Source organism: Asterias rubens, chromosome 10 (genome assembly GCF_902459465.1).
Source record: "Asterias rubens chromosome 10, eAstRub1.3, whole genome shotgun sequence".
In the NCBI taxonomy this organism is placed as follows: Eukaryota; Metazoa; Echinodermata; class Asteroidea; order Forcipulatida; family Asteriidae; genus Asterias; species Asterias rubens.
In genome coordinates this window covers 12193929-12206608 of record NC_047071.1, presented here as the reverse complement: position 1 = coordinate 12206608, position 12680 = coordinate 12193929, and the positions used below count along the sequence as shown (strand labels likewise).

The following is a 12680-nucleotide window of genomic DNA, read 5'->3' as shown; positions in this document are numbered from 1 at the left end:
ACTAACAAGTTCAACGACACGACACAAAACCTATCATTTCCTGTTCGTAACCTCTTGAAAAAGTCACAAGTTAAATTGATAACAAATTCCAGTTCTTACCTTTATTTGGGTGAACATTGGTCAAACTGTTTAGACAAACTGGACGAAAAGAACAATGTCTAAACTGGACGAAAAGAACAATGTGTAGGCCTTTTATAAGCGGTAACAAAAGTTTCAAGAGAAGTTTTGTTCTTCTCAAATTGAAGACAATGGCGTCGGCAACACGAACTATTACAAAAGTGCAGGCCTTGGTGGTGAAGCTGAAGCTGTTTACAAAACTTGTTTACGTATTGCTCCGCTCTTCAAGTCGGCTCGTTTTATAAGTTAGAACGACGAAATTTAACCTAAATGCCGGAAAAAAAGTTGTTATTTTAAGTTATTAAAAAAAATCAAACGCTCTACTTAATTATTTACCTACTGAACATGTTTTAAGTGATAAATGAAAAGATACTTTGAGGACTATTTTGTTTTACTACGCAGTGTCCGTTTTTTAATGACAGTAATTAAGGAGGCAGTGCAAAGAAAACAACATGTTGGTCACGCCACCGGTCAAGGGCTTGCAATTCGTTTTGATTGGATAATCATTTGGCTCATCTGCATACTGACACAAGAAATGCCCTTACATGGTCATGGTAATTCGCGGGAAGAGCTTCCCAAAATAGAAAGTATCACGCCATGTCACGTTGACAAACGAAATTCCCGCTCTTTCCCCGCATATTGTTTTTCAAGATGTACATGTATCACGAAACACCGGTAGGGTAATTGCCCAAGCTGTGCACATTTTTCCACAGGTGTACCACTCGATGTTAGTCGTCGAATCAGCCACCACGTTTTCATTAGTTATGCCTATTAATTGTATCTGCCGAGGGGTTAAAAAAATATATATTTCCCACCCACTTAAGAAAAACATATGTAGCCGATTCTGAGAAATTGGAAATGGTATTGAAAATGGTATACTCATTTATAACCAAGCTCGTTTTCATTGTAGTTTTTTTCGGCGAGGCTGAGCTAATATAGTTTTTTTCTGTAAATTTCGGTAAAAGTAGGCATACAGCCACTTTAATTTTCCGAGCATGCAAACAAACACTAGTGACGCCACAACAAACAAAGAGACAGACATAGTTTGCCGGACAAACAAACAAATGACCGATCTTTCCATGTGCACATGCACACAAGTAAATAGATAATCAAACACCCCTTTTTTCATAGCACAAAAGAGACGAGAAATTTTAATCTTAAGAACATAAAGAGGCCTGTTATCCCCTCATTTTAATATAGTCATGTACAACTCTACACAAAATCCTACATTCTATGTTCCCTTGTTCAGAGCTAGTTTAGGGATGATGTCAGGGGCAAGGCAGTTTTTTCTTGAGAAATAAACTCCACACATGTCACATTTTTTTTAAATAAAATAAAAACATAAAAAATTGAGGCAAAATTAAGACTGAGCCCCGCTGTGACATCCATGTAACTTAAAAAGCGACCTCTGTCGTCATACCTCTTCATTTTTGCGGCCTTAGCATTAACCCTTTGCTTAATCTCCGCTATTACAACACTCATCCTTATCATTATTAAGGCACCCTAGGCTTTCAAGGTCTACGTTTGCACTGGAACCATTCAAAGGGCACCAAGGCAAAGACCATGGCAAGTCTTGTACATATCCAAACATTGGGATCTGTTAAAGTGCGCAACTGAGTTGCTTCCAGGCGTTAACAAAATGTATTGGGGACCAAAGTGCTCCTAAAAAGTTTGAATACACCAAGACTTGCATGGTCTGTAGACCGTATTGAATAACCCTTTTTTTCTATGAAAGTCACCATCTTGTAGGGCAAACCGTATGTGCGTCCGGCCAAACGCGTACATCAATGAAGCACGCAGCATTCCTGGTTTGATTTCTACAGCACATGCACGCACACTCGCAAGCACATGCACACAGACGCCATTTTGTAGGGCAGATATTTGAACGGTGATGTCATATTCAATACGGTCTATTGGTGCCTACAGCTACATCTATGGCTCTTGCTAGAGGTATTGCAATGATGACACTGCAATCCCGATAGCCATAGCCGTAGCCATCAACAGCCTTAGATTTTGACTTGTGTCTGGTCCATTGACTTGATTGGTTGCCCTGTCACATTATGTACGCTTTTGTAAAGCAACCTGCAGATGGGAGAAATGTGGATTCAAAATTTTGTATGGGTGTTCACTGTCTCTTATTGTTATTATATAAGTGAACTGTAAAATCACTGTAGCTCGCAAGCTTGAGGAAACCTGTTAACAAGGGTGCTTGCTATAAGAGCCAGAAACACAGTGGGTAACCCCTGCTCTTCCATGAGAAGTGCTCTGGGTTCTTTAACAATCACAACCCTGATTCATGTGACACAGTAACTGTCTCTTGTTTGGAGACTACAAACCTAGCGATCATCAAACAAGTCATTGAGCGAGACACGCTCAAATCTAACTCACAAATGGTTCAGTAGCCCTAATACGTTTCAGAACAACTACCTTTGTTTCCAAACCAATTTTGGAAATTCTAACAAAATAATCCAACATAACATTGACTTATAAAGTAATAAAGTATAACAGATAAAAACAAATTCTAAATACAGGCATTTCACTGTTGGTTCGAATACATGATTCACGTACGTGCACAATACAAAAAAGATAAAATAAAAAAAACCATTAATTTTGTCAAATTTATTTTGTAAGGACTGGCCTTTACCTCATCAGAAGCAGATACAAAAATTTGACTACTCTGTTACAAGTAGACCACATTTTATAAAAATTTTGCAATGATTTTAACAGATTTAATAATCGCACGAGGGATATAGAATAATATGATAGATTCTGCCTTTTGCAAAACAACCCGTAATCAGGAACTGTACGGCTCAGAATAAATGTAAAATGAAAATGAATGACAAATCTTTGTAAACACAAACTTACTAGTAGCTGGAGATGAACTATACATGTCTTAAAGTTTCCTGTAAACTGATCTGACTTACAATCTGACCGAGCATCAAAAAAGTGTACAAAAGTATGTTTTTCAGTAATATACAAAATGGGTAGAAGGTAGAAAATGTGTTTCAACAAACAAGTTCTATATGTCATATGATATGGCCATAATAATATTGGCCATGTATGATGCGACTTTAAACATTGTATCAAAACGCCTTACACTTTTACTAACCCTGTTCAATTGGCCTTAAAGGGAAGGTACACGTTTGGTAATTAATCAAAACAAATTAACTAAAATACTGACTTGGTAACGAGCATTGGAGAGCTGTTGATAGTATAAAACATTGTGAGAAATGGCTCCCTCTGAAGTAACATAGTTTTTTTGAAAGAGGTAATTTCTCAATAAAATAACAAAAGACTTCTGAAAGCACACAAATTCGTCCAACAAGGGTGTTTTTTCTTTCATCATTTTCTCGCAACTTCAATGACCAATTGAGCCCAAATTTTCACAGGCTTGTTATTTTATGGTTATTACACCAAGTGAGAACACTGGTCGTTGACAATTACCAAACGTGTACAGTGCCTTTAAGTACTCCTGAAACCATCTCAGCACAGGCAGATAAACTGTCACACGTGTTGCTAATAATTCACATCAACAATCTCTACCCTCGTAGATTAAATGTGGTCAAGTGTCTTGTTCCTAAACAAAAGTGCCAAGACCGGGATTCAAACCCACACTCTGATGACACAGCCATCGTTATGTTCCATGCTTGATACCACTCAGCCACGACACTAAAGCCGGCCACTGTTTCAGATTGTCTTAAAATCATTGAAGTTACGCTCAGGTCATTAATAATCGTTGACTGAAAAGTTCCCGATGGTCTTAGCTCAGGCGCAGTGTGATCCTGAAAAGTCAGTCGCCGACTGTTTTTCGTTGACACAAGGTCAACCTGAGGCCAGCTTAAGAGTAGCTTAAAACATTGTCGGCTTGCTTTGTCAGCTCAACAAATGCAAGCTTGGTTTGTACAGATTGTTTTCATTGTAAGTTGCCATTTAAGTGGGTAGAAGTTGAATTACTCTAGCTTCTTCTGGCGCTCCACTGACATACAGGAATGTAATTTTAAGTTTTGAATGAGCTTTGGAGTCTCTGCTAACACTATTGAAAATTCCAGAGCTTTAAAGTTTATGTTCAGCGGGCATGGCTTACAGTGAAATTACATCACCTCATGAACAGGGCTGGAAAGGCAAGTCCAGAAGTATATATCAGTCTCAATTGGCATCTGAAAACTTTGAATCCCGCTTGAATAAAAAGGCATTTGGCAGGATAGAACATCGTCACACTTACCCCTGACAGAATTCCAATTTCCATCTCGCCCACTCAATATCACTTTATGCTTGTTCAATGTGAAAACGAGAGGCCTTGGGTATAAGAAGTTCTAAGGCTGTGTCCGAAACGACGACTTCGGCTACAGCTACGTCTAGATCAGCGCGTCTGCCAGTGTTGAAGAAAAGGCAGACGCGCGCGATCTAGCCGTAGCTGTAGCCGAAGTCGTTGTTTCGGACACGGCCTGACGGAGCCTTTTTCACACCACCGTATCCAATTCCTGGGACACAAAACCCTAGGAAATTTGTGGGAAATTTAAGCCGCCCCATTGTCAGCTGAGGCAATTTTTTTCCTGGGTTAAATTAACCCAACCCAAGAGATCTTTTGCTTAACCCTACTCCCAAGCCAATGGTGAACTTTCCCAGGAGTTAGCCAGGGTTAGAAAATGTCAACCTGGGAATTTCCTGGGTTAATCCGTCTAGTGTGAAAGCGGTTTAAGATACCTGATGGAGATTTAGGAAAAATGTCCGTATCCTGCCACCACTTTTTCGCTCATTTGTACAAAAAGGAATATCTCATTTGAGTAGATTAGATACTATTTTATTCCAAAAAATAGTGAATGGCCTGACGTTTTGACTCTAGTAGAGCCTTTCTCGAAGGCTAAATGACAACACAACAAACATGAACAGGTAACTAAGTATAACATAAGCAGTGAAGTGAAGTGGACACACATGAATAGAGAGAGAGAGAGAGAAAAGTGGTGGCAGGATACACGAACCTTTCTGAGATTTAAGGCCCCATCACACAAGCCTCGATAACGAGAACACACGAGAATGTTAACAATGAGCGCCCTCGGTTGGTTAATTGAGCGTGGTTCTGCGTGGAGCAATTGAACCAATAGAATGCGTTCTCTTTGGGTCGTTATTGTTATCGTTTTCGTTATTGCTGCACTGTGACTCGACCTTTACTCGATTGACGGGGACCTTACACAGGGGTGTTTAGTGTCTGGACAGTACATCATGAACTGAGAGAGCAGAATTGTTGAAACACGTTTAAGATGTTTGGGTCTGTGTCTCCAGTGAAGAGTAGACCCTCCAGGGTGCTCCTGTAAGACCTCACTTGGTTGTAATGCTGTAATAAATACAAACACATAAGTTATGGAATAACTAACGCTCTTCCACTGTCTCAACACATTTGGATCTTGCATGATTTCTGTCGGTCTTATTTGAAGCTTTACCCTCTTGTCTTGTGCGTGTTTTTATGTTTGTTTATCTCCTATAATTAATTATTACATTTTACCGTTTCATAATGTTGAATATTTTTATCCATCCTGTTATTGGCACTAGCGCTGTAGGTACATTGAATAAAATAAAATGAAATAAAATAAAGAAAAAAACCCCACACGTATCCTGACTATATTTAAAAATAGTTTGTGTAACATAACACAGGGATGTGAACAACACTGAAAAGTGGCTTGTAGGGCGTGTCTTACCCACCTGATAGTCAGTCAGTAGGAGGTTTAAAGGCAGTGGGCACTATTGGTGATTACTCAAGATAATTATTCGCATAAAACCTTACTTGGTAACGACTAATGGCGAGAGGTTGGTAGTATAAAACATTGTGAGAAACGGCTCCCGCTGAAGTGATGTAGTTTTCGAGAAAGAAGGAATTTTCCACGAAGGTCTTGAAATCAAGCATCTGAAAGCACACAACTTTGTGTGACAAGGGTGATTTTTCTTTCATATTAATTCGCAACTCTGACGACCAATCCAGCCGAAATTTTCACAGGTTTGTAATTTTATGCATATGTTGAGATACACAAAGTGTGAAAACTGGTCTTTGACAATTACCAATAGTGTCCAGTGTCTTAAATGATCGACAATTGAGGGGGAACTTACCATGAGGAATATTTGCTGCAGTCTCTGGATACAGTAGTTATACCAAGGGGTACGGAATGCCACGCCACGATTCTCACTCGTCGCTATGTGCTCCGTCAAGATCATGATGAACCTCTGCAGGATGGAAGATTACATCATAGTGTTCAAGAAAAGTTTTAGATGTGGAAGAAAAACCCCCAGTGATCCAGGGAAAACCTACGCAGTCAGGTGAGGGCTGAAACCCAAGCCACATAGACTTTTTACCACAAGGTCATAGCCTTAGTTTTTGCCAAACAAGGTTGGAAAACTATGGAAAGCCATAAATGCAGAACAAAAACTGATGGCCACAGTTTGTAATAATGTCACACAACTATTCAAAAATAGTGTTGACTTTCTTGGACACAAAGCAACCTATCACGTGAGATATTTTATGTAATTAAAGCTTGCAAACAAGTGAACATTCAGCCATCCATGCTAATCAGCGCGGTTTGTTTTTGCATAAGTGGAAAGGTCTATACTTTTCCCAGTGTGATCCGAACCGAGGTCCCTGAGGTGGAAGGTGTGAAAAGATACTGCTACACCAATGTCAACTGTGATATATTATACTCAATAAATGTTCATACCTTACTCAAAAATAAAATCTTACTGGGGTGGAGCACATAAAATTTGTTTACAAACAGACTGCTCACAACAGCACCATGGCACCATCGAGTGTAATAGCTCTTTGTAAAATCAAATTCTTACTGTACCTGGAATATGATGAGGAACAGGTTCTTCTGCTCACTCTGGGCAGTCTCCAATGACTCCTGTAATCTCTCAATCTCAGCGTCGATGTCACCAGGGTCCTCGTCACTGTCCTCCTCCTCTTCTTCCTCTTCACTCTCCATGTCCTGGTCATACAAATCATGATGAGATTTAGGGCATTGCATGGTGAGGTACCAATGTATATTTGGTTTGTGTTAAAGGCACTGTACACTATTGGTAATTACTCAAAATAATTGTCAGCATAAAACTTACTTGGAAACGAGCAATGGAGAGCTGTTGAAAGCATTATGAGAAACGACTCCCTCTAGAGTAACACAGTTTTTGAAAAAGAGGTAATTTCTCAATCAATTAATAAAAGATTTCAGCTGGAGCCTTTTATTATGCATCTAAAATCACACAAATTTGTGCAACAAGGGTGTTTTTTTTTCATTATTCTCTTTGAAATTCAGTGAACGATTGAGCCAAATTTGTTCACAGATTTGTTATTTTATGCATATGTTGTGATACACCAGGTGAGAATACTGGCCTTTGACAACTACTAAAGGTATCAAGTGCCTTTAAAGGCTTATCCTGACCACTCACCACACGCTTCTTCTTGTTAGATTTGTCCCTTGCCTCCTGCAGTTCGGTCTCAATCTTCCCAACGTGCTTGCTCATCTTCCTCAAGGTGGCGTGGATTATCTCCCAGACGTAATACTTGGTGAACTCCTTGCTCATGGAGCCAGAGAAAAGCCAGTTAATGACTGCAGGGCAGCTGACAATCTGGGTCCGCAGCATCTTATCGATCAGGACACCAATCATCTGAGAAAGGAGAAGGTAAAGCAAGGTCAAGTACATGAAGCCCTTCACTAGCGGTGTAATTGTACAAAAATGGAAACAAAATCCTGAAAATTAGGTAGCGGTATCCTCTTGGACTGGAGATAAATTTTCAGGGCTTGAATTGTACACTTGACCACAGGCCTGTGCTTTATTGTTGGGCTGGTAAGCTCAAGACGGAACATGAACAAATCATAATAAATCCTTGATAAATCATTGTTGAATTGTACACCGATCATCACTTGCTCTATACCTGTTGGTGGTTGACCCACAGCTCTCGTACCATCTCAAGAACGTAGATCTGGCTCTCTTCCGAGTCCGCAAGGGTTTTGAACACAGGATGAAACCTATCAAAGAAAAACAGCAACAAAATTACTCGGTTATGACCCATTACAAAATCAAGGCTGTTAAACTAGGTAATATAAAATTTAAAAAATCAAGTTTTCTGTGGCACAAATTTAAAGAGAGAAAAATGACAATAAGGAACCCATTGACACTCTTGAGTAGTTGTATGACTGATGCGCCGATAATCAGAGCAATATTGTATTGACTTCTTGCACAAATGTCACATGTGGTTATTGCTGCTAGGCTCAGCATTTTGGGAGTCAGCTTAGGTGCTAATCACACAACAGCATTTTAACTGGTGTCCCTTGCTTAATAGACCGATCCATTAAGCTCCGCCCCATTGCGTATTGACCAATCACTGCGCAACGAAGGTCCGACACTAAGGTACGACATGCGTGCGCGTAGCTGGGCGGGCGCGACAGAGTTGTGCAGAAAGGCATTGGAGAGCCCCACGTGTTCTTGGTCACACGTGCGTCGTTGGCGGAGCCTACTGGATCGGTCTATTTCAGCATGGTTGTAAAAAGTAGCAATGTTTGACAAGATTTTGCAAGAGAACTTGGACAGTAGAAAAAATGGTTTTACTTTCACACACAAAATTGTCATCCATCCTACAATTTAGCAAGGGACCTTTGCCAAATTGCTCTTGAGTGAAAGGGGCTTTATAATGTTGCTCAAAGTACACACTACATGGTTTGTACGTTTGCTTGTTTGTTAAGATGATCTTACCGACCAGGGAACTTGGCAAGCTCCAACAAAGGGATATAAACCCCAATAGGCATGATGACTTACTTTGCGAGTGCACTGAAGGAATGGCTGAAGGATTTCTGGCCCAGAAAGAGAAGTGTCTGAACAAAGATATCAATCTTGAGGGGATTGAACGTTGACTCATCTGCGGAAAAACAAATATTCAAAAATGAAATAAACTAAATACTCACAGGAAAAGATTGTACTTGTACAAAGCTAGTAAATTATCAGTCATGGAAAACTGCAGTAATAATTAGAGAGAGAGTAGGGGTTAACTTGACTCTAGTCTATTTTTCCTTATTCAACCCAAATTAGTTAAAATTTACCCAGTCAGTTTTTCTTGTGGTTTATAACTTGAAATTCAAATTTTCTCTTCTAAAACAATTGGGAAACTGATGAATGCAATAGAACTTTCCCATGAAAGGTAAATGCACTAACATGTTGGCTGGCAAAATGAGGGAACATCGCGCTGTTTTGTATGTGGCTCATGGCAGCTTGACGCAGCAGCCATTGTGCGTCTGCTGAGTTTACACTTTCATAGCGTTTGCCAACCAATAGGGTCTGTATAGACCTTATCGCAAATACCAATGCGCAAGCGCAGACTGTTGAATGAGGTGCAATGTGGGACAGATTTGGATCAAATTTGGATACTAGCTAGACCACAATGCACCTAATTCCAAGCTTTACGCGCGCGCCCCAGTATTTGCAAAAAGGTCTATGCATGTGTGAATGTAATTAGCATATTTCATGGGAAGGGTCTTTTATGTAATATTTGTTTCCTGGCTGTACCTTCCATACTATCAGCTGCCTGGGTTGGGTTTGGCACATCATCCAGCACAGCGAGTACTTCAGTGGTTGTTGCTCTCGCCTTGATGGTGTCCATCAGTTTGTGTGCAATCATGGTGCCTGGTAAAGATCCTACAGGGAAAACAATCGAATATGGGTCAAACTTTGTTAAAAAAATTTGATGGGGGATCTAAAAAACTTCTTGCCTTGAAGGTCAAAAAATTGTACATGACCAGATATTTGTTGTGGCTGCTAGGGGTATGTTGGTACAAGCCGCTAAAGGCTTTCAATTGTTTAAAGGTGTGTTCTGTACAACATTGGTATGTTGGTACAAGCCGCTAAAGGCTTTCAAGTGTTTAAAGGTGTGTTCTGTACAACATTGGTATGTTGGTACAAGCCGCTAAAGGCTTTCAATTGTTTAAAGGTGTGTTCTGTACAACATTGGTATGTTGGTACAAGCCGCTAAAGGTTTTCAAGTGTTTAAAGGTGTGTTCTGTACAACATTGGTATGTTGGTACAAGCCGCTAAAGGCTTTCAATTGTTTAAAGGTGTGTTCTGTACAACATTGGTATGTTGGTACAAGCCACTAAAGGCTTTCAATTGTTTAAAGGTGTGTTCTGTACAACATTGGTATGTTGGTACAAGCCGCTAAAGGCTTTCAAGTGTTTAAAGGTGTGTTCTGTACAACATTGGTATGTTGGTACAAGCCGCTAAAGGCTTTCAAGTGTTTAAAGGTGTGTTCTGTACAACATTGGTATGTTGGTACAAGCCGCTAAAGGCTTTCAATTGTTTAAAGGTGTGTTCTGTACAACATTGGTATGTTGGTACAAGCCACTAAAGGCTTTCAATTGTTTAAAGGTGTGTTCTGTACAACATTGGTATGTTGGTACAAGCCGCTAAAGGCTTTCAAGTGTTTAAAGGTGTGTTCTGTACAACATTGGTAAGAGTGGCAATAATGTTCACAGATTTACACACATTTTCCCTTGAAATATTGTTACTTGAAATTGTATAGTTTTTACGAAATGAGTAAACAATTAGTAAGATCTTGCAAGATCTCGACACTTAAAAAAAGACAGTGGAAAAATACAAGGGTTTTTTCATTTTTGTGACTCCGATGACCGATTGAACTTTCACAGGTTTATTTATTCTTGTATACGCTGGGTCACATTATAATTTTTTGACAAATCCAATGGCACAATAAGCACAAATAACAAAATTGAAAGATGTGGGAGGAAAACCCCAAATGGGGACAAATGCACACAGGCAGTAGGGAGTGAACATCCAATCCACATGCAAGTCTTGATAGTGGGATTTGAACTAAGATCCATACAGGAGAAAGGCAGGGAAAGAAACCACTGAGCCAACCTAATCCCCAAACCAAGTGTGGATCCTGGTCTTTGATAAGTACTAATGTTCAAGACATGCTCTAAGCAATCATTCCTATTCCAAAAGCTGAGTGAGATTCTGACCTACCTGCTCCTTCCTCATTGTATTTATAGATGGGTACAGGCGGCTTAGGGAGAAGGGATTCAAACGCCTCCGTGCATGCATTTGGAATGCTCTCCACAATACGCTGATGGTAGGACAGTCTGAACAGGGAGGAGAAGAACGAAAACATTTATTTTATTTTAGTTGTTTTGGAAAGGGCACTTCCATTGGAAAATCTTAAAGTCCATGGGAAACTTTTGAAGGGGCACCAAGGCCAAGACCAGGGGCAACAAAGGCCATGACCTCTCTTTGGCCTCTGTAAATTCCAGGCCTGTTATACATACGAATACAAAATTAACAGGGGTTGTCAAGGAAATACGTAAATGAAAAACCGTCACCAAAAAATATGTAACAACTTGACCCTCGTCAAAAAAAAAAAAAAATCTTATAAAATATGTCATTGAAATGGATTTTCACATAAAAGATGTCCACCCCCTACTCCACATGTATGTACCTCATGCATTTCACCAAGACTTCACGGACAAACTTTGGTCTGGGCATCTCTGGATCCACGCTCACACAGTCGGCCCTGAAAACAAAGCAAACAAACAAAATAAGTTTCAAACTCAGTGCCTTGTAAAAATTAGCTACACAAAATATGGACCCTTATAAAATGATGGCACTATTTATCGCTTGACATGCTGGAGTATTTACAAATGCACATCACACACTCACAGTGCTGTAAATGCGAGAGTATGCGCTATGAAAGACAACAATGCTAGATGGCACTATGTGTACATTCTAAATGTGTATAGCACTCCAGCATGGCGGAAATACACAACTACAGAATTGGACACAATGTCGACTATAACTTTCTCACAAACATTGTGCCTTCGAATCCTACCTGAGTGATTTGGCTGTGGATTCTTTTCAAAGCGCCCTTGGAAATCAGCTGAGCATAGAGTGCTTAAAGGAACACGTTGCCTTGGATCGGTCGAGTTGGTCCATAAAAAGCGTTTGTAACCGTTTTTATAAAATGCATATGGTTGGGAAGATGTTTTAAAAGTAGAATACAATGATCCACACAAATTTACCTTGAAATTTCGTGGTTTTCCTTTTACTGTGTGAACTAAAAAGGTTGGCCATTTATGTGAGTCAAAAATTTGACTCACATAAATTGCCGACCGTGTTAGTCGACGAGGTAAAAGGAAAACAGTGCAATTTCGAGGCACGTTTGTGTGGATCATTGTATTCTACTTTTACAAGGTTACAAACGCTTTTCAAAGACTAACTCGACCGATCCTAGGCAACGTGTTCCTTTAATACACATCGGTGGAAGGATAAAAACAAATTATACTCACCATTCATCCCAGCTCCAGCGGAATTGAAAATTGCTGAGATGATGTGAGAACCAATTGACGAAGCGATCGATGCAGTTGAGATTCATATTGTCCAGTCTCTCGTACAGGAGCTCTGTGGCTTGTGCTAGCTGTGGTAGTATTGCGTTAAGATTAAGATTCATAACATGATCTCGATATCATAACCAAAACTTTTTATTCGCATTAATTTTTAAGGATGACCAAATAATATACCCTCCCTTT

The 12680-nt window shown here is 39.8% G+C and overlaps 1 protein-coding gene across 2 annotated transcripts in view; it reads right to left on the bottom strand.

The window, feature by feature from the left end:
- Window positions 1-3533: 3533 nt before the first annotated feature.
- LOC117295927 (nuclear cap-binding protein subunit 1-like) overlaps window positions 3534-12680 on the bottom strand; it is a 28532-nt gene continuing 19385 nt past the window's right edge. Inside the window, exons 11-21 of one of the 2 annotated variants that reach the window (XR_004519698.1) lie at window positions 12441-12568; window positions 11594-11668; window positions 11125-11240; window positions 9655-9783; window positions 8911-9010; window positions 8030-8123; window positions 7543-7761; window positions 6945-7085; window positions 6217-6330; window positions 5097-5449; window positions 3534-4852 (exon numbers count right to left, since the gene is read on the bottom strand). Coding sequence is in view for 1 of the 2 variants with exons in the window: in XM_033778724.1 (XP_033634615.1) it covers window positions 5336-5449; window positions 6217-6330; window positions 6945-7085; window positions 7543-7761; window positions 8030-8123; window positions 8911-9010; window positions 9655-9783; window positions 11125-11240; window positions 11594-11668; window positions 12441-12568 (1230 nt within the window). In the remaining variant the exon portion in view is untranslated. Of the gene's footprint in view, window positions 4853-5016; window positions 5450-6216; window positions 6331-6944; window positions 7086-7542; window positions 7762-8029; window positions 8124-8910; window positions 9011-9654; window positions 9784-11124; window positions 11241-11593; window positions 11669-12440; window positions 12569-12680 lie in introns of those variants that run through there. The other variant, XM_033778724.1, reaches the window with a different exon arrangement.